At 41.7% G+C, this 26251-nt stretch overlaps 1 protein-coding gene across 1 annotated transcript in view; it reads right to left on the minus strand.

The window, feature by feature from the left end:
* Positions 1–1652: 1652 nt before the first annotated feature.
* The window catches only part of Exoc4 (exocyst complex component 4), an 849021-nt gene continuing 824422 nt past the window's right edge, over positions 1653–26251 (minus strand). The window contains exon 18 of the mRNA XM_008836072.2: positions 1653–3339. Coding sequence (XP_008834294.1) covers positions 3102–3339 — 238 coding nt within the window. The 3' untranslated portion in view covers positions 1653–3101. The remainder of the gene's footprint in view (positions 3340–26251) is intronic.

The raw sequence follows: 26251 nt of genomic DNA on the forward strand, positions 1-26251 counted from the left end.
TCCAAGTGGGGCTGGGAACCCCATGGTCATTTAGTCTTTGCATTTTGACAAGTTGTGGATCTCTGTAGTAGTTAAGTCTCTGTGTGCTCTAGAAAGAAGCTTCTTTGATGAGGGGTGAGACCTACATTTATGGAGAAAGCATGCGAATACAGCTCTGGTTGGGCCTGGGTGTATAAAGGTGGTGCAGGGCAAGGGACCTGGGAATAGACTCACCAATATATTTTTACTTTTAAAAATATTTATTGTTTTTGAATTGGAGTTACAGATGGTTGTTAGCCACCATGTGGGTGCTGAGTATTGAAGCCAGGTTCTCTGCAAGAGCAGCCACTGCTCTTAACCACTGAGTCATCTCTCCAGCCCCTATTTTTACTTTTTAAAAGAACCTCCAAATTGATTTCCATAGTGGCTGAATTAAAATTCTTTCTAGCAGTGTGTAAGAGTTCCCTTTGGTGCACAACCTCACCAGCATTTGTTATTTGTTTAAAAAAATATTTCTGCTCCATGTTGGAGGAGTGTGCAGAAGTGGAACTGTGGCCATGTGGACAGTCATATGTCCATCTTGTTGGTCCCATGTTTAAAAGAAAATGGTATGTTTTTGATACCCTCCTGATGAGACCTTTATTAAAAAAATTTTACTTGCAACAGCACATTTTAGGGAGTGGTTTTCATGGTAGAATGCTAATTCTTGTGGTTATATGCCAGGATGTGTTGATGTTGGGCTCTGTCCTTAGTAGACGGACTCTCTAGTACTTTCTACTCATGATCATGAATAACAAAACAAAATTCTCATAAAACATCCCCAAAGTAGGGCTGTCTCCTGCAGAAACTTTCAGTGTGTCTCTAATGGTACCATCCAGCTGTATCCATTCAACCAGCTACTGAATCTGCCAGTGGCTTTGACCTCTGGGAGAATTAAAAAAAACAATGTACCCCCTTCAAAGACTTTGTACCTTGAATTCTTGGACAAAGATCATTAGGACTCCTTTCTGTGTAGAACTGGCACTTCCTGTCTCATCCTTGTAAGCAAAACAGGGATCCCACTTTCCCAAGTGGTGCCAGGAAACTGCCGGTTCTCAGTCCTTCTGTTAGTCCACTGAACCAAGTTCATGTCCCCTCCCATATCCAGGAAAGCCATCATAGGCATCAGGGGTCTTCCCCTAGGGTGGGCAGGAAGGAAAGAAGACCTAGAAGCTAACCTGGGAGGCCATGGCCATTACAAAGATGCTTCCAAATAAAAGTGGCCTACTCTAGTTGCCGTTGGTACCCTCGGCACCCTCTTCCCACCCTTGCTTCTTGGGTAGACTTCCAAGGACCTTGTTTGGGACAGTGTATCCTTCCATGTTTGTCTCCTGCATGCATTCAATTTTGTCCAGTCAGGTTCCTGAACTATCTAGCTTTCCTCCCTCCCTGAAGCCTCTGGAAGGCCATCCTGCAGCTGCCTGCTGGTCTCCTGTCCTACTGCTGACCTGATTTCTGGCTCACTTCTGGGTATGAACTTGTTGGGGCTCGAGTCTAGCTCCTACACTCCAGATAAGAAGGGTATCTATCCTCTTTGTCTCTGGACCTGCCCGGGCATGGCAGCACTGGCACATACTAGGTTCTCAGGAAATGTTTGCTGAATAAAGAATATGAGAAAAACAACAAACAACATCTAAGCTTCTCAAAACAGTTTTTAATTTTCTGCTATCCCCATGAAGACCAAAGCTGTTACAAACAGGTGTAAAAAGCCCCTCCATCAGGGTATGAGGTGTGATCTTCTATGGTCCAAGCCCTTCTGGCTCTTCCTTCCATGTGTGTTTAAGAAGCATCCCTGTCAGTGCATGCTGTCTCCTGTGGTGTATGAACCAGGAACAGCAAGAGGACTTGGGGGCTGGGGACAGTGATTAGATTCCAGGAACACTGCAAGCAGTCAGAAAAGGGTGATTCAGAAAAAGGCTTAGCTGGTGGCAACAGATGCCTCATCTTCCTCACACTCAGGTGGCAGACCTGAGCTAACTTTCTGTGGTGACAAAGACTTAAGTGCCCATGATGGTTAACTTGACAGATTCTAGAATCACCCAGGGAACAAGCCTCTGGGCACGTCTGTAAGAAATTATTTAGACAATGTTAATTGAGGTGGAAAGACCCACCCTGAGTGTGGGGCGACCATTCGCTGGGCTGGGGTTCCAGACTCATGAAAAGGTGAAAGCTGGTGGAATGTGAGCCTTCATTGCTCTACGCTGCTGGAATATGGGTGCAATATGACCAGTGGCCTCAAGTTCCTGCTACGGCCCGGCTTCTCCACCATGACAGAGCCTTGAATGGGGGTATATGGGGGCACCTCAATTCACCTAAATGAATTTCAGTTCTACAACCATTATTTAGAGGGCCAAGTCAAGGGAGATGGAATCACCTTTCACCCTCCCATTTTTGTCACTAAAAACTCTTGGTTTTGATATGGAAAGAATGAAACAAAGAGGTCGTAAAAGCAACCAAGCTACGAGCTATAGCATGCAAAGTCTCCCTAGGATGGGATAAAGGACTTCTTTCACTCCAGCCTTGAAAAGTTCCTGTTTTGGCAGGGAAAGTCACAGCCAGCTGAGAAGCCATTTATTGATTTGGGGAACAGAGGCAGAAAGCAATGCACATACACTTATTCCATCGGACTGTAAATTGACAAGGTCGAGAGTAAAAACCCTACTGTTTATGCGATAGACATTATTACATGGCTTTAGGACTCTCCTAAAAGTTCCGGTTTCCAACGCTGGAATTTTATATATGTTGGGCATTAAAAAAGCATTAATTAGTTATTCATTCATTCCTTTCTTAGAGTCCAGCAACTTGGCATATCGTCTTCCTTAGTGCACCTGAGCCCCTAGGGAATAGACTGCATTTTAGTAATTGTCAGGCGACACATTCTGTACTGCAAATTTCCTTTCAGGTTCATATGAAAAGGCAAAATTAAAGAGGAGACAATCCTTACACTTTCTATCTACTAAGCATCAGGGTCAACAAAATTAAGTCTGCTCAGACTACACCAAGTAACATACCAAAGAAAGCCTCAGGGCACATGACAGAGGGCACTGTGAGCCCCTACCCACACCCCACTGAGATGCACCCCATCAGACGGTGGTTATTTTCTTGTCCTTGGTGGCTTGCTTGATGGCAGCTTGCTCACAGATGATCTCTTTGAGCCGCTGTAGCCTGGTGTTCTGGGTGGTCTGGTCCCCCACTCCAGTCTGACTGCGATGCAGCAGAGTCAGGGCGTGGATGTACTCCAGCTCTGTGTACTTCACACCCTGGTCCACCACCAGGTTCAGCAGCTCATCAGCTGTGTTGTACAGCATCTCGTAGTACTGCCTGTGGAAGCAAGACAGAACCTGCTCAGTGTCTCCTCCATCAGAAATGGCTGCACAGAAGAATGCATGTGTATGTGTTAACTAGTTTACTCATTCCACAGCTACTGTTCACCTGGAAAGCAAGTTATGTCCCACTAAACCCCTTGTTCAGTCATTTACTCATTCTCTTAGTACTGGAGCCTCTGGGAAATACATGTTTTTTTCCTCCATAAAATGTGAAAATAATAGTGCCTATTCCCGAGGTTATTAGAATTAAATTAATTATATAAAGCACTTAGAATGGTGGTGCTTTGTAAAGATGAACTCTTACTGGAACTATAACAATAAAGGTGATAGCAAAGTAGTGACAGTAACAGTAGCAGAATATGATGACAAGCCTCTTTTTTCAAGCAGGGAAGGTAGGCAGACACAGAGAAAGGATTACCTTTATGTCATGTCACCCCCTTTCCTCAGATAAAGAAACTAAAAGAAAGTTAGAGTGATGACTGCCAGGATATCATCCCAGGCTTCTGACCCCAAGTCCAATAGTGTTTCTTAACAGACACAGACAATGCACAAGGACGGTCCATGCTGTGAACTGACAGTAGCTGGAGGAGAAATCACACTGTGATGGAGGGGGTGCAGGGCCAAGGTGTGGGGCTGGCTTTTGCTGGGCAAGGTTTCCAGGACAGGAATTTCTAGATGGAGGGATGAACAGAGCATGACACAGGGAGACAGACTGCACAGCTTGGGGAGTACAGCAGCATAGTGGGGAGCTCTGGGAATCGGTAGGTAATGCCAGGAAGTAGGGTCTAAACATCAGGCAATGATGTTAGGCCCAGGTAAGTCAATAGAGGGCTGTCCCACCCATAGAGGCACCACTCGGAGTCATGCTTCTGGAAGAGAAATGTGAAGTGGAATACAGAATGGCCTGTGAGGGTGTGGTGGTTCGAATGCGGCATGTCACCCAAAGACTCAGGGATCTGAACACTTGATCCCCAGTTGGTGGCCTTATTTGGGGAGGCTTAGGAGGTATGGCCTCACTGGAGGAAGTATGTCATTGGGGGTGGGCTTTGAGAATTCATTGCCTCACCCGGCTTCCAGTACGCTCTCTCTGCTTCCTGTCTGTGGCTGAAGATGTGAGCTCTCAGCTTCTGGCTGCTGTTGCCATGCCTGCCACTTACTGCCGTGCCTTCCTACCAGGGTGGACTCTTATCTCTCTGGAAATGTAAGCCAAAATGAACTCTTCTTTCCTTAAGTTGCTTCTGGCCATGGTATTTTATCACAGCAACAGAAAGTAACTAATACAGAGGGGGGCAATTATAAGTCTAGCAAAAAGAAAGGGGGAAATCAAGAGCTATTTGACTATGAAGCCCATAGCTGGGCAGTGGAGAATAATACCTGGCCATAGAGATCCATGTGCACTAGACTGAACCTTCAATGTAGAGAGATGATGAAGGCGAGAGTTGAAAAGGGGAGAGGGCTGTTCTGAAAACGAGTGTTACCACTCCAAACCTCTACAAGTCATCTGCACTCTGTCAGGACTTGCACAGCATTCCAAATTACCCACCAGGAGGAGTTCTGCACAGGCTTCGAGTCAGCTTTGCTACCGCAGCCTGTTAACAAAGGGACAGCAGGGCTTTCTCAGGTATGATTCCTGTCCTTTCTTCCTGCCATGGAAACTTTCTCAGGATTGAGGGGCCAGAGCTGAGAGGAGACTGAGTAGTAATGTGATCCTATAGATCGAGATTACTGGCTTGGAACCCACATTATTGGACTCAGACCCTTGGGTTTCTTTGTTCTTCATCAAGAACATCTTGGGAAAATCAAACAACAACTTAACATCTTATGGAAGAAAGAAGCAATCCTTGGGATATGGAAATACATTTCAGGGTCTTTTATAATTCCAAGGATATTTCAAAAATGGCTGTTACAATGGGAATGTGATCAAGAGGGGTTCAATTGTCTCTGTTCTAATTCATATCATAATAATTGGGAGAAATGATACTGCTTTGAATATTATTTAAATGGGGGAGGAATGAACCTGCTTGTTTTAGATGGGAAACTTCATGAGTATTCTGGGAGGAGACTGTTCAGCACTGTCATGTTGAGGATCCTAGTGAGGCTAGTTTTCTGTTGTGGTTTCAGATGAGTGCTTATTTGAGCCTCACGAGACCTGTTACAGTTTGAGTATGACGTGTTCCCACAGGCTTGTATGTTTGAGCACTTTACCTGCAACTGGTGGCATTGTTTTGGTAGGTTGTGGGACCTTTGAGCAATAGGGACTAGCTGGGGGATGTAGGCCACTAGTAGTGGGCCTTTGAGAGCTATAGTCTGGATTTGCTTCCTCCCAAGGCGCTCTGCTTCCTGATCTAGGGAGATGTGAAGAAGTGGCAGTTGTAAGCTCTCATCACCCCAGAGTGAACAGCCACGCCTCCCAGACTGTGGTGGGTTGTATCCCCTTAAGATTGTGAGCCAAAATAGATTCTTCCCCTATTAAGCTGTTTTTGTTGATATTTGGTCACAGCAATGAGAAAAGTAATGAATACAGAACCAGATATTTAGGAACCACTGGTCAAGGTATTCTTGAATGTGGACAGAAGAACTTCTGATAGAAGAGAAGAATGAATCAACTGCCAGGATTCTGGAAAACCAGTGTCATCTATAATCAGGAAACCTTTTGAAGTTGCATGTTTAGCACAAAAGCCATATGACCTTTTGCATTACATTCCTCAATGTATCTGTTATAATAAAAAAATTATCTTAAAGAAAAAATTATACTGTAGGAAGATACACCATCTGTCCTATGTATGGTGCCACATGTTCCCTGACATATAACGGCTTTCTCCCTGACACTGCTCCTTGTTTTAAGAATAAGGACCTGTATCACAAAATTCTGTTTCTCTTAGATGCACAGGTGAGACAGAAAGCTGCCTTTTTGAGAAACTTTCTAAAACGTACATTTTAAATATTGTTCAGGAAGATATGTATAAGTTTAGACTTACGGATGAAGTTAGAATATGAGGCACATGATTCTTTAAAAGCTAGAAAGAACTTGAATGCTGAAGTTTCTAGCCCAGTAGTTTCTAAATTCACAGCACTTCACTCAGTACCACCTGGGGAAGTAGTAAGCAGACACAGTGTGGAGGCCCCATACCCAGACACTGTGACTGTGAAAGGTTCCGAGCCAGAATCTTTGGGAGGAAAATAGCTACTGAAGCCTTCTCAGTTCCTGCCCAGGACTTAAAAGCAGGGAAGATTATAGAAAGTAAATGGCTTGTGATACTTCTCACTGAGATTAAGCCAAAAGAATTGGAGTTCTTTGCATTATGATATCGATATTTTCATCATTTATCTTAAGAAGCAATACTGAGTCCATCAACCCAGGTAAAATTGGATTTCTTTTGAAAATTCTGATGAATTGTCTCCAGGGATACTGGCTGGTTTTCTACAGACACTGTTGTTTCATGCTGGGAGCAAACAAGACAAAGATGCCTAGATCTCTGGTCCTGGATCTTCCAGTGTAATAAGTGATGAGAGGCATGGCATTTAAGTGCTTAATGTTTCAATGTCTTCTGTGCACTGAAGACCTTTATAAATCTCCAAATGACACTCTGAACTGAACGGAGAGACTAAAAGAGTTCTCAAGAGCTTCAGATGAACGGTGCACTAGAATTGCAAAGCTTAGTTATTAAACAAAATTGACAGGTAACTGATGGTTTATTTTCTATAGTTATGAGAAAAAAATTTCCCCATAACCATGATGATATATTAGATCATAAAGAAACATAAATATTTAAAGACAGAATGGAATTCATTTATCTTTCAGAAAGGTACCTTACCCAGTAGCGAACACTAATAAATTGGCAGAGCAACAGGCTTGAAGGTGGGGAAAGGGAGCTGCAAGATGTCCTAGAGAGAAAGTGGGAAAATGCCCCAAATTATGCAATTAAAATGAGATTCCATGAGAAACACTGCCAGACTGAAATGAAATCATGGAGCCCAACAGGAATAAATATTGTTTGGTTCTCCTTGAGACTCCAGGACATGAAAGCTGGTCTTCACCCTTGAGCTTTAAAACAGCACCATGGCTTCCAGAGTCCCAGTTTACAGCTGATGGCACTGTACTTAGCTGCCTAGGTTGGGTTAGTGAACACATGTGATTTAGATGTTTTCCAGCTCAAGGCTTTGCTCTTACAAGGAGCCCATGACATTTAGGGGCCAAGTGCTAGCTGTGAACCAAATATTCTATTCTAAAAGACCAAGGAGTTCCAGATCACCGGGTGGATGGAACATTCTTCAGAGCAAGTGTGTGCTTCCCATGGTTCCTCTTACCCTTTGCTATGTGCCTTTTGGTAGCAGTTCCCCAAGTATTAAGAGTAGACAGGGCAAGTGGGTGGAGCGACTGAGAAATGGTGGTGAGATCACACAGCCTGGCCTCATGGTCATGGCCTAGAGGACGACAACACCAACATTTCATTCTGCTGAAAACATTTGCTCTTTTTCATGTTTGCTTTAATGACTTTTACTCTGCATTTTCCCCTTCCTCGCCCCCTTTCACCTCCCTCTTTTCCTCCTTGTGGTGCTGGCAGTCAAACCTAGGGTCTTACACATGGAAGGCGAGTACTCTACCACTAATAACACCCCAGACCCCTTACTTCATTTTAATGGCATTGCACTGCTACTTCTTTGTGTTCCTTTGAGTCTGTCTAGAAACATTTGTACCAGTTGATATGAACAGTACTTTGGAAAGCAAGGCAGGCCTCTCACAAGTTTTGGTTGTTGTTGCTGCTTTGAGACAGGGTCTCCCTGTAGCCCCAGCTGGTCTAGAACTCACTATGTAGACCAGGCTGGCCTTGATCTCACAGAGATTCCCTGCCTCTGCCTTCCAAGTGCTGGGATTAAAGGTGTGCACCACCATATCCAGCTCTTAAAAATTTTATTATAAGGTTTATTTTTCTCTGGAAAATGAATACATATACCATATAGAATAAATGGGCCACACAGAAAGATTACACGGAGTCTGGAGTGGTGGCTCACATCTATAATCTCAGCACTTGTGAAGCGGAGGCAGGAAGATTGATTGCTTCAAGTTCAAGGCCAGCCTAGGCTACATAGTGAGTTTCAGGCCAGCCTGGTCCACAGTGTACCCTATTCAAATAAATAAAAATAAAAACAACAAACACAGACAAAAAGAAGAGAGGTCACATGGAAAACACGTTACTCATATAATGTCATATAATTCTATCATAATGCTGCACGTTTTTTTCTGTATGTAGGCCTACATGTATGTATACACACATTGTTGGAGCCTTTTACTTTTAGCATTAGCACTATCTGACTCATGAGCATTTCATATGTGGTTCTAGTTCCCACTTTGACATGCTCAGTGTGAAGCTATCGCTGTATTTCTGGCAGTTATTGCAGATAGTCTGAGCTTCCTTTGGGGAACCTGAGGGAAGAAAGCTCCCCACAAAGCCATCTATTCCCACCCACACAGTTTTCCTTCTTGTGCCTCTCGGTCTTCCACAACATGTACACATGAAGGCGACAGCAAGGTCCTACTGGGGGGCCGGCCTAAGGCCCTGGATATACCTGTGCTGTCTGCCTTTCTTTATCTGGTGGAATTCAGGGTCTAAGATCCCGAATGAAAACTGGCTTTTACATGGTTATGTTGGGCATCTGGGATATTAGTTTTACCATTCCCCAGCCCAATTTCTATATATAACATGATGTAGCATTTGCATATAACTTGTGCAATCCTCCCAAACACTTTAAATCCTGTCTAGATTACGTATAATACCTAACACAACACACAGAAAACGTGTGTCCTACAGGGCTGAGGGATAATGATGAGAGCAAAGCATGTGCGTGTTTGAGACAGATGAAACTGTTTCCTGATTTTTTTTGTTTTTCAGACATTGTCTTCCTGTAGTCCCAGGTAGCCTGGAACTCACTATGTAGACCAGGCTGGCCTCAAGCTCACAGACATCTGCCTGCCTCTGCCTCCCGAGTGCTGGGATTAAAGGCGTATGCCACCATGCCTGCCCCTGAGTAGTTTTGACCCTTGGTTGGTTAAATCCATGGAAGGCTGAATCTGTAGATGGGAACCTATGTGTAAAGATGGTTAACTGATATAGCTATGGTCTCAGGCTGTGGTTTAGAATCTGTCTTGATTGAAGTAATATTAATAATGTCCAACTTATAGGTACATCAGCATATTCAGCCATTGGAAATAGGCACCTCAATTCACTTTTTATACAGAAGCAACTCAGTAAAGGTCTCAAATTGAAGAATTTTAAAACCTAGATCATACCAAAGTCAACGAAACATAGATATCTGAAAGTATAAAAGCAAAAGTACTAATTACAAAGAGTGTTTTACAGCCAATTAATTTTTGGTTATGCTTTTGTATAAACTAAATAAAATTCCCATACTAACTCACTTCAACTCCTGTCTTCCATTGAAGTGGAGTGTGCGTACACTGTGGCAGTTCAAAATGTGTTTATGAAAGCCTTGTTACAGCTGAGTAACACTCTACTGGATGTGGGAATTCAGGGCTCCAAACTTAGACTTCGGTACTTAATTCAGGGTTTTTCAATTTTGTGACAGGCTTTATTTTTCCCCATTTCTGTCCAAGCTGGTAATGGATGAGGTAACCATTCTTTTTAAAAGTTGGTTGCCTTTCTGATTTATTACTTCCTTGAGGAAGGGGGATAATCATGTATTTGCACTGTAGGATCTTTTGAAGCGGCAACTTTCACACACTGTTGGTGAGAACGGAAATTAGCAGAGCCATTATGGAAAGCAATATAGTTCTAGAACTCTTAAAAAACAGATATATCGTATGACCCAGCAGTCCCATAAGGGGTACGTATCCAAGGGAAATAAGATCATTGTATCAAAGGGATACTTGTGGTTTCATATTTATCGTAGCAATATTCACAACACCAAGATAGGAAATTAATTAAGGTGCTGTTGGGTAGGTGTCCTCTGAAAAGCTAGAACTGAATGGGGGTGGGTCTAGAGACCTGTGCTAAGAGAGAAGAGAAACGCTGAGCGCACTGCTAAAACGGGAAGGGTAACCGCCATTTGGGACACAGCGATCGGAGCTGTGAACCTTGGGGTCTCGAGAAGGTGCGCAGACTGAGCAGCGTTGGTGGTGTGGATCTCAAAGCTTAGCCAAAATGTAGAAAATGGGCCACGGGACTCTGTAAGTCACCCTTTCCCAGATGTCATAAACTATGCAAACCCCAAATACAAGGTACTCTTTTGGTTTTGTCCCCTGGGACCTCAGAGGGCACGAGCACTTGGGTCTTCCAAGGAGGGAGAGGGGAATTTGGCGAGACAGGTACCTAGCACCGGACGCATGAATAAGGAAAATGAGGCATATGTACCTAATACACTATTATTGAACCATAAAAAGAATGAGATCCTAACCTGAAAAACTGACCTGAATCTAACAGTACTGACTATAGTTCCCAAAATCATTTTAGCTAGGGCCAGTGAAATGGCTCAGCAATTAAAGTGGTGCTTGCCACCTAGCCTAGTGACTGGACTTCCATTCCTGGGACCCAGGAGAGAAGCGACTCCTGTAAGCTGTCCTCTGATTTCCACACACACACACACCAAGGCAAGTGTGTCACAATAAATAAAATATAATCAAAATAAAAAATTATTTTTTAGTTAATACAGGCTGACTATTATCTGAAATGCTTGGAGCCAGAAAGGTTTTGCTTCAGGTTGTTTTTAGTTTTGGTGGTGAGATCTTTAAGGGGTGGGGTCTACTGCTGAAGACACTACCTATAAAACTGTAGAACAAACATGAATGAATCAAGCTGGTGTTAACTTCAAAGCCTTATCTCTACTGGCTAGCTTTCATAGTGCTGGAAGGTGCTATGCAAGTTACCTGAGGAGACAATTTAACATCAATCTTACTCAGCTGGGAATCCTGTGAGCTACAACAATGGGCCTGGCAAGATATGCCCACTGGTGCATTAGTGGCATAAATATTATAGGAGCAAACAATTACTTTCTAATTGGATTTAAGGTTCATTTCATAGGATGGAGCCAATATGTGGCACTGATTATAAGGCCTAAGAACCTGAGGTTAGACAGCACACAGTCTGTGGGAGAAAGCCTAATATAACTATTCTGCTAAATAGATATAGTATTAAGCTGATTTCTAATGACTCATTGTCATACCGTTAGACTGATGCATCTCTCAGCTCTTACCAGAGAAGCACCCTTATACAGCAGATTGTGCTTAACACAGGACACCACAACTGGCCAACACGCAGAGAATAAGAGACTGCAGACTGCTTAACCCTGAATAGGACACCTACATCAAACTTCTGTCTTCCAAGGCTCAGGGATCATTATAAGAGCCAGAGGAGGTAGATGACCACAAAGAAACAGAGTTTTCCAGGTATCTAGTCACTTACTCATATGAATTCACAGCAATAGTGAAAGTATGAACAAACCTCACATAAGCTCAAGCCAGACAAAATCCCAGCACAGATGTGGGAAAATAAGAAACCCCAACCCTACCTGAGGAATGACTGCCAACTGATGGCTGCTGGAAAGGGGAGATTCAGTCTCTTTTAAGGGTGAGATTTTGTTGCATAGGACTATCTTCTGACAGACCATATGGACCATAGAGAAAGCATGGACCAAGCATGGACAGATGCCTTCTTCCCAAGCTTCGTTATACCTGCTTGCCTAGGATCATCCCAGCTAAACTTGTTGACTATTATGCTCCACAAGAAGGGGGAGCAGGGAGTGTCAGTCACACCTCCCAACCAACCAGTTGGCCCTAGTTGCACAAGGGGGAGGGGGATAAGAGGAAGCCCAGGGAGGCTCTCTTGCCATTTTGTGCAGCAATAAGGAAGTCACCAGCCACACTGATGAAGATTCTCCAGTGTGACCTTAGGAGGGGAGCACCCACGCTCCTGTAAGTAAACCCTCACCCATTACTCGGCATGTAAGCAAGCCCAATAAACTCACTGGTTTCCCAGACTGCAGTTTGGTGAAACTGTACCTTGGTTTGTCATAAGGACCAAGGGAGGATGGGCTGGATGTTGTTTACACCTTCTAGAATGAATTTTAGCTCCAGACTCTTAGTAAGCTGACTGAGCTCCAGTGCATGAATCCACACCACTAAGGGCATTTGGGACACAAACGTGACTCTATAGGTCTTTATATATATATATTACAGTATAGAAATTTGGTGGTGGGATTAGTAAGGCGAGTGAAGATACAAGAGAGGATCTAAATATAATCAAAATATATTGTATGAAATTTGCAAAAATTCAATAAAAACTATAAAAAAAAGACAAAAAAGATGTGGGGTCTACTGGCAGGTTCTTGGGCCCCTGAGGATTGCTGCCCTCCAAAGGGACTGCTTGGTTCAGAGAGTTCTCTTGGGAATAGAGTTGTTATAAAAGTGAGGACCTGACCTCTGAGTTGGTCTCTGTTTTCTTGCATCAAGCTATGATCTCATTTCTACACACATTCCCACCATTATCACCTGCTGGGATGTCCTCACTAGAGATGAGAAGATGTAGGCACCATGCCTTTGAATTGGGAAAAGTGAAGCTTTTTGTCCTGATTGGTAACTTGCCTCAAGTTTTTCATTACAGTAATGAAAAGCTGACGTTAACAACACCTCACATGCATATGCAGAAGGTAATTTTATTCAACATTTTAGTAAGGTTGCATTTTGCCTGTATCCTCTCACCAAGGTCAGGTTGATGCACAAAAGATTTTGGGTTTTGGAGCATTTTAGGTTTCAGATTTCAGATCAGGGATATCAGGAATTCTTAACCTATATTTGGACTATATCAAGCACTTTAATGAAGACCCAGTGGTAAAAGGCAACTAAAATATCAGGTGAAACATTAAACTTTTGTTTTCTCTGCCCTCTCTATGATACATATGATAGTAATTGGGGAGGTAAGAAGAAAGAAAAATGAACTGAATCATCCATAAATTAGACAATCATCCCATAAATAACTGAGAGGGAGTTACAGCAGAAAGATTTAGAGAAGCAAATACTCAGGAGATCAACCAAACAGAGGTTCTGGTTACATGTCTTATTCCATTCTAACTAGCTCTGTGGCCTTGGTCAAGTGCTGTCACCCTGTTGGACATTTGCTTCACATGTGGAAACCTGGGAGCCTATAGCATATGCTTTTCAAGCACTGGTGGCATCTTTGGACTTTACCACTTTTACCCAGCCCCTGCTTGCTCCTTTTATATCATGGGACTTCCGTGAGAATCAGCTGATGCCAGGGGATGGTAAGCGAGGGCATTAGCAGTTGACTTGGAAACACTCTGAACAAATGTAATCTCAGCTCAGATACTTTCCAGACAATAGTAAAACATATGATAATCTTGTGTGTCAAAAGAATAGTGTATTAAAAATAATTGTTCTAATTTGTCTTCTCCTCCAAAGAGCTTAGAGTTTATTACAGACATGACTGAAAATTTTAATTTGAAATGCGGCAAAGTTATTTCTAGTTCAGGAATGAGAAAAGTAAGGGAGAGGAAGACTAAATAATTTCCAGGTGGTTAATGGCAGGTTTAGATGAATATTTTATATTAACAGATTATACTGGATTTGTTTGAGGCAGGACCCTCCTGAATGGTTTTTAGAAAATACTTTGCCTATAGTCTCTCAGCTGGTGGCAGCAGAAAGCTATTTGAGAGGTAGAAACAGTTTGGGATTTTGTGGCTTCAAGGCTTGCTTCATCTTGTTTGGTGGCTCATCGATCTAACATTTTCTTTATTAAAGTGGCACCCCATCCCCTTTATCAATGGCACTGTATTTAAATGACAGTTACCAGCTGGGGATGTCGCTCCATGGTAGAGCACTTGCCTAACATGTGAGGCCCCAAGCTTATCCCCTGAAGGAGCAACTACTTACTGCTTCATTCTGATAACCACCATACTTTAGCAATTTCAGGGGTGTCTCTTATGGGAAGAGACTACGAAAGTTCAAATCAGCTATATTTATTCCTCTCAGGAACTTATCTCGACATCTTTGATAGGCAGCCACAGCTAGAGCCTGGCTTTATTTCCCTTCAGAAAATGCAGTTGCTCAAAATAAAGGAATTGCTCTAAGACAGATGTCCCCATCACTGGTGAGACAACAGTGCTCCTGTTACAGTCACTGGGACAGGGAGAAAAATGTCTCTTCCTCCCTTAGCTGGCAACTTTGTTCCCTCTCCACCATTGGGACATAGTCTAAATTTATAAATATCTAAGGTTAACATTTCCACTTCAACAACTTAAGGATTCCTATGTCACTCTCCGCTATATCAGATAATTTTTTAAATTAAGTTTTCTACAACAGGACTAGAAGACAATCTGCATTTTAAATTTAGTACAATTAAAACTGTGTCTCTTTGGTCTGGTGCTGCCTTTGGTCAAAGCCCATTTGTATGAATAATTATTCAGTCCATTAAGAAGTCTGCCCAACTCCTTCTCCCATTTTTAAGGTTTTAATAAATATTGATCAGGCACTTTTCTGTTTGCATTTGCCAAAGCAATTCTGATGGATTCATCTTCTGATGTTATCAAATAATGAAATATGAAAGAGTGAATAGCATTACCCTCTTGTTCTGTGATTTTTTATTTAGGGCCTTCATTTTACTTTCATAATTGTGTTTGTCTCATACCTCTGTAAATGTTCTTTTGATTATCTAAAGGTGAGCTTGGGTTAAGGAGAGCTATGCTGTGTTGAATATCAGTTTAGAGTCTTTTCAATGAAAATAGTTTATCGAATAGCACTTTAGAGAGTTTTCAATTAATATCACAGGTTAGAAAAAAAAGGCACAAAGTATTATATGCCCTTTGGTGGCAACTGCCAAGAAACTTGTACACTGTATATTATCTATATTTCCTAGATTAGAAATCTGGGAAACAACTGCTGAGGTTTGCTGAATAGAAACAATTCAGAGGTCCTGTGGCTGTTCCACTTTTAAGTAATGCAATTGAAGTATTAACTTTTCAATAAATAATGCAAAGTGCTGCTTCAAAGGGAATGCTGACATTATTGATGCTGAGGAAGTTCTACTATATAATTTTTAAATATTTAAAATTTATGTGTATGAGTGTATTCCCTGTATGTATGCAAGTGTACCCATGTTGTGAATGCTCATGGAGGACAGAAGGGGGTGTCAGATTCCCCTGGAATTGGAGCTACAGATGGTTGTTGGCCATTATGTGAGTGCTGGGAATCGAATTCAGGTCCTCTGGAAGACAGCCAGTGCTCTGAACTGCTGAGCCGTCTCTCCAGACCCTCCACTATATTTTAAATGACAACATGATCTAGAAAGGCATGGTCTTACTCTTCAAAACAAAACAAAACAAAACAAAAAACCAAGAAACAACTATATACAGTCCAGGCCTAGGTAAAAAATATTCATGGCAGAAGGCAAATATTTTAAAGCAAAACAAAAGCAGAACTTGCCAGTCTACCTGTTGGCTTATGCTGTTGCTCATGTCTTGATACTTGGGAAAGGAGACGGGTTAGAGGGCCACAGACAAGAGATAGAAACCAGGGCTTGGCTCCAGATTAGAGTTAATAATGGGACAGAAAAGTGAGTTAATGAACTTTTGTTTATTTGTTTATTTATTTACTGCAGTGCTGGGGAATGAACCCCAGGCCTTGTAAATGCTAGGCAAGGTCTGTATTGAGCAGTATGTATACCGAGGCAGTATACATCCAGGCTAGTTCTGCATTTTAATATGGAGATCTTGCCTACCTGGAAACATTTTAGGAGAAAGACTGGCGGGAACTGCATGTCTTTGTCCAGAAACCACTTTCATTAGAGCCTCATGCTGGAGATCAAGGTAATGAATTGATCACAGTAGGTGACAATTATAGTAGTTCCCCCATGCCTCAAGTGAGGCACCTCACCACTGTGTCAGGGCAAGCTGAGTGAGGTTGATTGGATGGTTCAGAGCAACCCAATCACTGCTTTCCTGCTATTTGGCTATCAGGATTCCCTCGAACCCTGATGCTCAGCCTTTTGTTCCTATTTGGTAATCTGAACAGTTGTCAACATTATTAGGAGATTTCTCTACTTTGCTGAGATAAAAGACCATGTACTTCAGGACTGAAGGGCCTCTATAGGAAAAAAAAAAAAAAGTGTTGGTGGCTGGGTGTGGTGGCACGGACCTGTAGTCTTCTACTTGGGAGGTGGAGACAGAAAGATCAGTAGTTCTGGTCTCCATGAGGCTGTCTCAAATACACAGAAACACAGAAAGGAAGGAAGGAAGGATGGAAGGAAGGAAGGAAGGAAGGAAGGAAGGAAGGAAGGAAGGGCAGAAGGGAGTAGATGAGAAAGAGAAAAGAAAAGGTTGGTAACCCAGCCCCCCTTCCAAATGCATGGATTTGAAAAGTGTAAGCCTATGCAAGTCAGCAGGTCCCAGTAGCAAACACTTGAGGGTATATTAACTAAGCCCTTAGGTTATTTATGAAGAAGTGAAAACCTAAATAAACTAAAGCTACAAAATGGGCCACCTGAGAGTCAAGGACATGTGATTCAGGATGGATGTCAATTAGGAAACTAATGGAGTGAAGGGGAAGGAACTAATGGAAATATGTACAATATCCAGCCGGGTTTAATTAAAGACCCAAAGACTCTGACAACTGTGATGGATAGCTGTGGGAGCTGTGAATTTGGTGGGTGAAAACGCCATTGTGGCTGATACATATTTGGATGTCAGCAAAACATCTGATACAGTGCATCTAAGAAATATATAACTAGCAAAATGTTATTCCAAATGGCTACTTCTGATGAGACACAGCCTGAAAAACTAAACAGAGGGAACTAATAAACTTGAGTCCACAATTTCCGAGGAGAAAGCGTCTACTCAATGCAAAGGGCACTGGCTTTACAAGCCTCATTTAATACCTCATTTAGAGTGCAAGAAGATGCTCAAGTGGTGGAAAGGGTGAATGTTAGCAAATGGGGCAGAGCCGGGAATGCCAACAGAGAGAGAGATAAGTAAAGGGCTCCAGAGAATTTAGAGTCCTGGGAGGCACATAACAAGGGGAGGTGTGTCTTGGAAAAGCCTGAGCACTTGGCAGGAGGAATTCTCATTTTGTGATTTCAGTAGTTAGAAGGAGCTGAGCGCATCATGGGAGAAACCGTCCATGGGTGAGGGGAGGTAAAAGCTGCAGAACCCAAGCTTGGCTTCTGGAAGTGAAAAGTAAAAGCTTTTTCACTTCCCGGAAAAGCAAGTACCAGTTTTAGGGCAAAGAAATAACAGTAATCCCCTTCTTTGATGCATTTCATAGTTCTTTTTTGATTTATACCTTAAGCCAAATAAAAGAAATCCAGAAAGAATATCAAATAGGAGCAAAGGGATAGACTTGAGGGGAAACAGATTAAAAGAGAATTAGTCCAATCTCTGTTCAAATGTCAGCTTATGAATAAGTGAGGTTTTCTCTATCACCTTTTATAAATGATTCCTGCCCCATTTCCATCAATATATTAATTCATATTTTATATCATTAAATATGTGTGCATATAGAATTAGAGACCTGGCATAGTAGAGTGGTTAAGTTCATAAAATTGGGCACTAGTAGCTTAGATTTGTATGACTTGGGACAACTTATTCATCGCTCTGTATTTTCTTTTCTTTTATCTAAGAAAAAGAAATAGCAACATGGGCTTGTTACAAAGCTGAAATGGTTAAGAATGGTGGTTGGAGCATCAGGTTGTATAAACATTTCTACAGAAATAAGTATCTGCCTTTCCCTCCTAGAATATAGGACCTCTGAGAGCAGGGCTGGATCCCCCACCATCCTTCACTGTTCCCTGTACTGTGGAGAGAAGACTCTGTGGGTGCTGAATGAATGAAAGGAATGAATGCAAGTGAGAGCCAGCAGTCTACAGCACGGAGTGATAGAGAGCAGTGTAACCTGTAGCCTGTGGTTATCTGACCCTGGGAGGGAGGAACTATGAATAAAATAATTGATCCATGTCAAATGTAAAGGAGCATTCTGGTGAAAGTCTGCGAGGGGCAGCCTGGAGTAACTGGGAGCCAAAGAGAAAGACACAAAGGGAAGAGATCCATTTTCTGCTTATTTTGAATCCTCTTATTTATCTTTCATTCTTCGGAAGAATTAGAGATGAACCCCCTACCTTTTACCTAAGGTATATGAAGCTGACATTTTTCTTAACCTGCCTGAACTTCAATTTCTTTATTTACATAATTGGATAAATAATATGAAGTAACATATTAGGTTTGAGGATTAAATCAAATGACATGGTACAATGCCTGCTATATAAAAATGGCAGAAATAATAGCAACTTCAATTGAGTATTGCAGGTTGGCTAGGTATGGTGGTGCATGTCCTTAATCCTAGCACTTGGGAGGTGGAGGCAGGTGGATCTTTATGAGTTTGAGACCAGTTTGGTCTGCATAGAAAGTTCTAGGTCAGCCAGGGTTGCACAGTGAGACTCTATCACAAACAAAACAAAACAAACAAAACAAAACTATATGTTGAGTACTGAGTATCCCTCACCTAAAGTGTTTGAAACTAGCAGTGTTCAGATTTCAAATTCTGGGATATTTGCATGTGCATGATAAGCTATCTCAGCGTCAGGACTCAAGTACTAAACACAATATTAATTTAGGTTTTATATAAATTTATACACATATCTTGAAAGTAATTTTATCTTTAAAAATAGATAAAATTATTTGTTCATGAGACAAACCATATATATTGAACCATCAGAATTGTAGTGTAATACTGGCAATCAAACCAGTTTAGATATTGGAGCATTTTGGATTTTCAAATTAAGGATCCTCATTCTATATTCCATACTTTTCTTTTTTTTAAACAGAATTTCCTAATCTTTAAAAAAATCTTTTATTATTTTTATTTTATGTGTATGTGTATGTGTGCATTGCCTGTATATAGGTAAGTGCTCCATAGTTTTTACTAGCAACTGTTCATGCACATTATCTCCAGCTTTTCACCAAAATTGTATAAGGTATCATAACTTTCACAGTGGAATTCTTTCCTCTTTGTCTTTCTCTCTCTCTTCTTTCTTTTTCTTCTTAGTTTAAAACCAAAGTTGTCTTTTATCTTTTTCTAACATTAATCCCATGTTTTTCATCCCTATAATAAAGGTCCCTTAGGGATTCTCTAGGATTTTAGACAAGAAGAGAAGGCTTATTGGAGGTGACAGTGATGATAAAACCAAGAGGAGGTGGGGGAGGGGAGGGCCTAAGGTGCACAGGAAGTAGAATGTGTGAATGTGTGAACTGGGTCAGAAAGTAGGGAGAACAGAGTCTATAGAGGGATTACATCTGTTTATTCCTCATGGAGTACAGGGGGGTGAGGAGAGGGAACGAGGGGAAGGAAGCTGGAGGGATCTGTGGCCGGATGGAACCTGCAGATCATATGGAAGACTTGGGTTTTGCATGGGTAGGTAGGTGGAAGAGGTTGCGGGGAGGCTTACTTAAGAACTGGTACTCTTTTATTTAGCTTAGGTTATTAAAACATTTATCACCTATTATTACCAGGATTTAATAAAAGATTTTTAGTTAATTAATAGACAGGGTCTCAATGTTTGCCCCAGGTTCTCCTCCATGCACTGGTCATACATGGTACACGACAAAGTAGGGAAATTGATGTTTGTCCTGGTTGCCATGATGTGGTGACCTGTGTCAAGGCAGTCCTGGTGTCTGGAAGAAATGCTAGGGACAAAAGCAAGAAGGCCACACAAAGGCAGGAAGTCACTTGGTTCAGAATGGCAGGAAGGACACAAGTGTGTGTCAAGTGCTCTGGAGTGTTTTAGTGCTGCTTGTTTCCTGGGAAGCAACATTAATGAAAGGAGGTAAACCCAGGCTGCAGGGCTGGGGAGGGTTTGCTCCAAGCCTGAACAAGGCAGGCAGCAGGGCTTGACTGGTGTGTACTGTGTGCACAGAGAACAAACGAGAACACCAAGCAAACAGTGAAGTGGGAAATGACTGGAAGGAGGCTTCGGGAGTGATATTCAGTATTTATCTTGATAAAGGCTCTGAGGGGTCATTCATGGCCTAAGTTGTAATCAAGCTGTAGAGTTAAGATTTGTGCACTTTTTTAATATACATTATATTTCAATAAAAACATATTACCAAGGGTTAGGGATATAGCTCAGTGGTAGAGCACCTGGTTAACATACAGGAAGCCAAGGATTCAATCTTCAGTACCAAACAACAACAATAAAACCAACCAACCAACCAACCAACCTCCAAACAATAACAAAAGACAAAGCCATGTCTCTAATCTTAGTACTTGGGAAGATGGAGGCAGGAGGAACAGGAGTTCAAGGTCATCCTTGGCTACATAACAAGTTCAAGCCTGGGGTATATCAGGAGACCTTGCTCCAAACCAAACCAAACCAAACCAAACCAAACCAAACCAAGCAACATAACAACCCCTCCTCCCCAAATAACTAACCAACCAACCAACCAAACAAACAAACAAACAACCAAATTCAAGCACATAGGGCTAGTGGTATGGTTCAGTGTTAGAATGCTTGCCTGGCATGCATGAGGTCCTGGTTCTATCCCTAACTCTGTAAAATCTACAATGAAGCATCGGCAAAAGCCCACATTAACTTCCTCCTTCCTATGCTCTAACCCCACAAAGCAAACAAACAACAACAAAAACCAGAAAGAAAGAGAAAGGTCAGATGTTGGGGTGCGTCCCTGGATGGATATTTTAACTCAGTCTCACACCCTAACTTTGAGAAATGCTAGTGCTTTGTACATTGAAAGTGAGATGCTACCTTAAAGAAGCTAGATGCAAAAGACCACACATTGCAGAATTCTATTTATACGATATGTCCAGAAGAGAAAGAAAGTAATTAGTGGTTGTCAGGGCTAGGGCTTGCAGGGGGGACGGGCAGTGACTGCTAATGGATACCGGGTTTCTTTGGGGGGCAATGAAAATATTCTCACATTAGCCACTGATGATGGCTGCGCAACTCTCACCACACTAAAAACCAGTGAACTACGTGCTTTAAAAGGGTTAATGTTTATGGCATGTAAATTATTACTCAATAAAGCTATTACAAAAATGCAAATTTTATGAACTACAACCCTGACTTAAGTACACAGAAGACATTAGTCTGCAGCCAATATTGTTGTGAGGATTCACCCATTAATCAGGACATTTGCTGCAGTTCAACGTTCCCCTTTGGTAATTGCAGAAAAGACTGTCCAAGCTGACAGATGTGGAAATGTTTTCACTAGGTGCCCCTAAAATTACTAAAGCCATTTCTTAGGGTTCCATGCTTTTTGTAGGTTAAGTGACTGCTAGCCTTTTGGACTAAATACTATTCTCAAGAAAAATTTATGACAACTAATAACAAATAACCCTTACTAGAAAATAGGTTAGAATTTGGGGACAACTGCACATGTATAATTACAGAGTAATAGAAATATAATTGAGCCAAAGATTCACTAATGTTTGTGTTAATGCTCATTATTAAGAAGGACAGTAATTAAGGAGAACAATTAGTATCTGACACTTGGTACTAAATTCTTTGCAGGTGTATCTGACTTAGCTGAGGCTCAAGGAGGGCTAAATATCTGTCTGAGGTCACCTGATTGGTCAAAAACAGCACTGAGATTGGATTCTGATCACATAACAACACACTATCCTGTCTCATTAGAGCATTCTAGAAAAACTACTGAGTTTGTCTATGAGAAAACAGTTTATAACCAGAATCAAGCTTGGGGAGACGAAAGTTGTTTACCCACCAGAAGTAGGCCACGAGCTGGTGGCAGTCCTATGGAAAACTCTAGAGTGCTATGGGAATGTGTGCATCTACCAAGAACATATTCATGGTGAGAGATGGGGTTTGGTACTGAGGTGCAGACAGCTGCTGAAGGTGAGTGAGGTGCTATTGTAGACCACATGACACATCTTGTAGTTATCTGCTCTTTTGCATAGCCAACCTTCAGATCTTTATTCAATGCCATGAGTAACTCTTCAGAGTTGGGGCTATACTAAAGAGGAAGGTGGAGGACAGGACTGCTTGGGATCTCAGAGGATATAGAGTTTATAAAAATTTACTTTATGTGTATGTGTCTTTGCCTGTGTGTATGTATGAGCACCATGTGTGTGCCGGTACCTGTAGAGGCCGGAAGAGGAGGTTGGATCATTTGGAACTTGGGTTACAGGTGGTTGTGAGCAGCCTGATATTGGTGCTGAAAATTGAACCTGGGTCTTCTGCAAAAGCAGTACTGGCTTTTAACCCATGAGCCATCTCTCCAGGCCTGAGGACAGAGACTTCTAAAGAAGGTATCTGCTGATCCCTAATAGGGAAAGGAGAACTCATTCTAAAGCAAACAAAAATACCTTGGAAGCCTAATCTAGTTTTTCTCCAATACAACCAAAGGGGCGGCAGGACAGAGCTGATGGGGTTTGTCTCATTCCTTCACAGGGTCTGCCTTCACAATCATAGCCTCGATGTCTAGTGTTTTAAAAACCCCACAGAACATTATCACATCCTACGCGTGGTCCAGTGGGGGTGTCCCTGACAGGATGTGGCCTCTTGACTGCATCCCTGTGCTCACAGGAAGTGCTGCTCTCATGATCGCCATGTCAGTAGGAAAACTGGATGGGAGGAAGGTGGAGACAAATGCTCCTTGACAAATACTGATCAGGATTAGTTGAAGTTATATATGGATTATAAGTAGAATTAGGAATCAACCTACTGTGCCTGGACTTCGTGTTGCTTGGTTGCATGATAAGACCAGGCTCCATCATGATTAAGTCAGTGATACAAACCATCACCATTCTATACATCCTGCAGAAGTCACAGTGGGGAGTGTGGGAAAAAAGAAAGAGGCAACACAGAAGGCTTGGCCTGCCTCTTACAGTGGCCCTACAGTGTTGCCTGCCTCCTCCCTCTATACTTCCTTCTCAACAAATACCCTGAATTCCTAGCCACAGAAGACTCGCCCACCATATCCAAAGCCCACTCAAAACCACAGCACCATTCACTTTACCTTCTATCGTTTAAAGTCAAAGAATGTCAAAGTTTAAGGAGATACTGAGAGATGACATTTTGTTCCTTGTGGGCTAGCAGGTAACCTTGAGTGTCCCAACCCAAGTGTCTGAGGGTGTTCCTCCCATTTCAGATTGACATTTCTGTTGAAAGTCTGGTTTAGTGGCATGGATTTCTAATGTTTTGAGAGAGAAACATTAAGTGTGGTGAAACAAACATTAAGTTTGTGACCCAAATGTTTCTGCAGAATGTTTCTCAGGCTGAGGGTGTGTGAATGTTTAAAAAGCATTTGGGCAGGAAAACAGCAGCTTTGTGTTAAGTAATAGTTGCTTGGGGGGAAAAACTCCCAGCAAGTGCAGCCAAGATGTCATTAAGACAGTGTCTGTTCTTTCATATCCCACGTGACAGTGCAGCCAGTATGTGACATTTCTAACACATCTCTTCCAGTCTATGTCCCATCACTAGCCTACTGATGATTGTGATCTTGCTACTCAATCCCACTGTGCCTCAGTTTCCATATCTGGGAACCTAAATGGATTTGGCTATAATAGACGACATCTAAAAGCCTTTGTAATCCATAGGAGGGCAGGAGTCGGGGGGGAGCATTATTAATATTTCCATTTTCCAGGAAATGCAATTTAGGCTTAGAGAGATGAAGAGATGAGGCCCCAGGTTACACAGCTCATCAGCTGCAGAGCTTTGACTTAAATCTGCATCTCCTGAGCCGGAGGCCTGTAACCTTCCATTACACCACACCGGCTCTTGGCAATTTATCTGCTTCACTGGATTCCTCGGGGCCTCTGTACTAAACGACAGTTCACCCAGTCACAGACGGCCCACATTTATTATCTGTCCTTTCACTTTCTTTATTTTTCTAGCATGCATTGAGTCACTCCATCTACACTTAAAAAAAAAAGCTTTTGACAAGAGCAGAGAGTGCACTGGGAAATGTGGTTGATGCGGCTTTATTTCCGTACATATTCAATTGGATGTAATGCCAGCTTCATTGTAATAAAAAGCTTTATTGTGCTTTGTAATGAAGACACAAAGCACTTAATTGAAATCACAGTCTTTTAAACTAATCTGGTTTAGACTCTATTGCAGAGATGCAGATACAGGAGAATTAAAAAGCAGTTTCTACAAAATGATTCACTCTGAACAGCAGAACCTCAGTGCTGTCCATGGTTTCTTCTGTTTTCAGGGTTGAGCTGGGTGCTTATCTGTTCTCTTTCCCACCATGTTTATGGCATGTGCTCTCTGATCTTTATTTTATTCTACTTGTGGGGACTGACAGATTTCCCAGTAAATACCGGTACATCCTTGTGATCTCAGTCTGGTGCACTATCTGCCTGTGCACACATGTACTCAGGCTTGTACAGCAAGAGAAGGCAGCTGGCTGAAGTGGGAAGAGGGAATGAGGAGCTTAACGCTTTTACATAAAGACTGTGGCTGTTGTTGGACTGTACAAAGATACAGAGTAATTAAAAAGCTCTTCAAAGAATAGAATAAGTCCATTAAATTCAGTTAAATAATTTTCAGAAACACATCAAGAGATACTTCTTGCCGTTGTATTTTCTTACAATGAGTGGAAGGAAGAATATCTCATTTTCCAAATGGAACTTTATGGAGTTTTCAATAAGCCCCCTCAGCACTTATCTAAATCTTTAATTAGTTCTATAATATACTGATGATATCAAGCCTAATTAAATTTATATAGATAAGGTGCAATGAAATTCTAACCAAGTGAGCTGGAAAGCATATATTAAACAGTAAATTTAATGGTTCAAGCTGATAACTACAATTTTATATCAAAAACTTAAATTCAATTTACGTGTTGTATTCAAATTGATTTTGAGTGTGCAAAATATTGGAAAAAATCTCTTAAATATATCAGTAAAATTGCTAATCCAGACTGTTTAAATATCGGTTATTAATGCCTGCATTTGCAAATAAGCCACATGCATTTGCATTTTCACTGCATATGATGAAAAGTTATCTAAACTTTATGCTATTTTGTTAAGACTATTAAGTGATTTTTTTCTTTTGGACTCATGCATAAATTAAAAAGGCAAAGAAATGACCGCTGGCTCTGAAGAAGAGTTAGCAATGCCACACACAGCAAGGCAAAGATGGCATATATTTGCTGACTAAAGCAGTTTATGAATTCTTTGGGGACAACAATTACACTGGCAAAATTCTCCTTACTCAGGATCAACTGGAAGGCAATCGTCCACAAACCTTCCATGACATAATCACAGGAAGGGGAGGAGGTGAACACAGGCAAACTTTCGGTGGCATTTTCTGTCACACTGGGAGGAGAAAAGGAAATCTGTGGTTCTGCTTTCACAGAAGCATTAGCCTTAAACATGCTTATATCTTATGCCTTGTTGACATATACAAATACTGAAAATATTGTTAGTCACTTTCCCCAAGATGTACTTTTGTTATTCTTAGATTCTAATTTCTAAAAAAATTACCTCTGAAATGATGATCTATTTATTAAGAACCCAGTATAGGTCCTGTACCTGCATTATAAGGGTGGGGTACAAGTAATATGTTAATGACTTCAGAGGACAGAAAAATGAAGGTCAACTAGAATAGTCAGTTATCTCAGAGAAGAGGAAGAAATGCTTGGTGTTTTGGAAGGTGAGAAGTTTAAAGTAAGTCATCAGAACAAAGGCACGGAGGTTGGACTGTAAGTCATTTTTGAAGTGAATGGTGGGATCAGTAAGAACAGGAGATTCAAGAATAAATTATGACTGAAGACACCATCCAGTTGTGTATGAAAAGTATGGGCCCAATACAGTATTTATAAGGCTGTCACTCTAAGGAGTGAGCAAAAAATTAGTTGAAGTGAAATAAGATTTGGGGATGATTATCCCAACCACATCATACAAGGATGGC

The sequence above is a fragment of the Nannospalax galili genome, unplaced genomic scaffold (genome assembly GCF_000622305.1).
Source record: "Nannospalax galili isolate Female #2095 unplaced genomic scaffold, S.galili_v1.0 scaffold1617, whole genome shotgun sequence".
In the NCBI taxonomy this organism is placed as follows: domain Eukaryota; kingdom Metazoa; phylum Chordata; class Mammalia; order Rodentia; family Spalacidae; genus Nannospalax; species Nannospalax galili.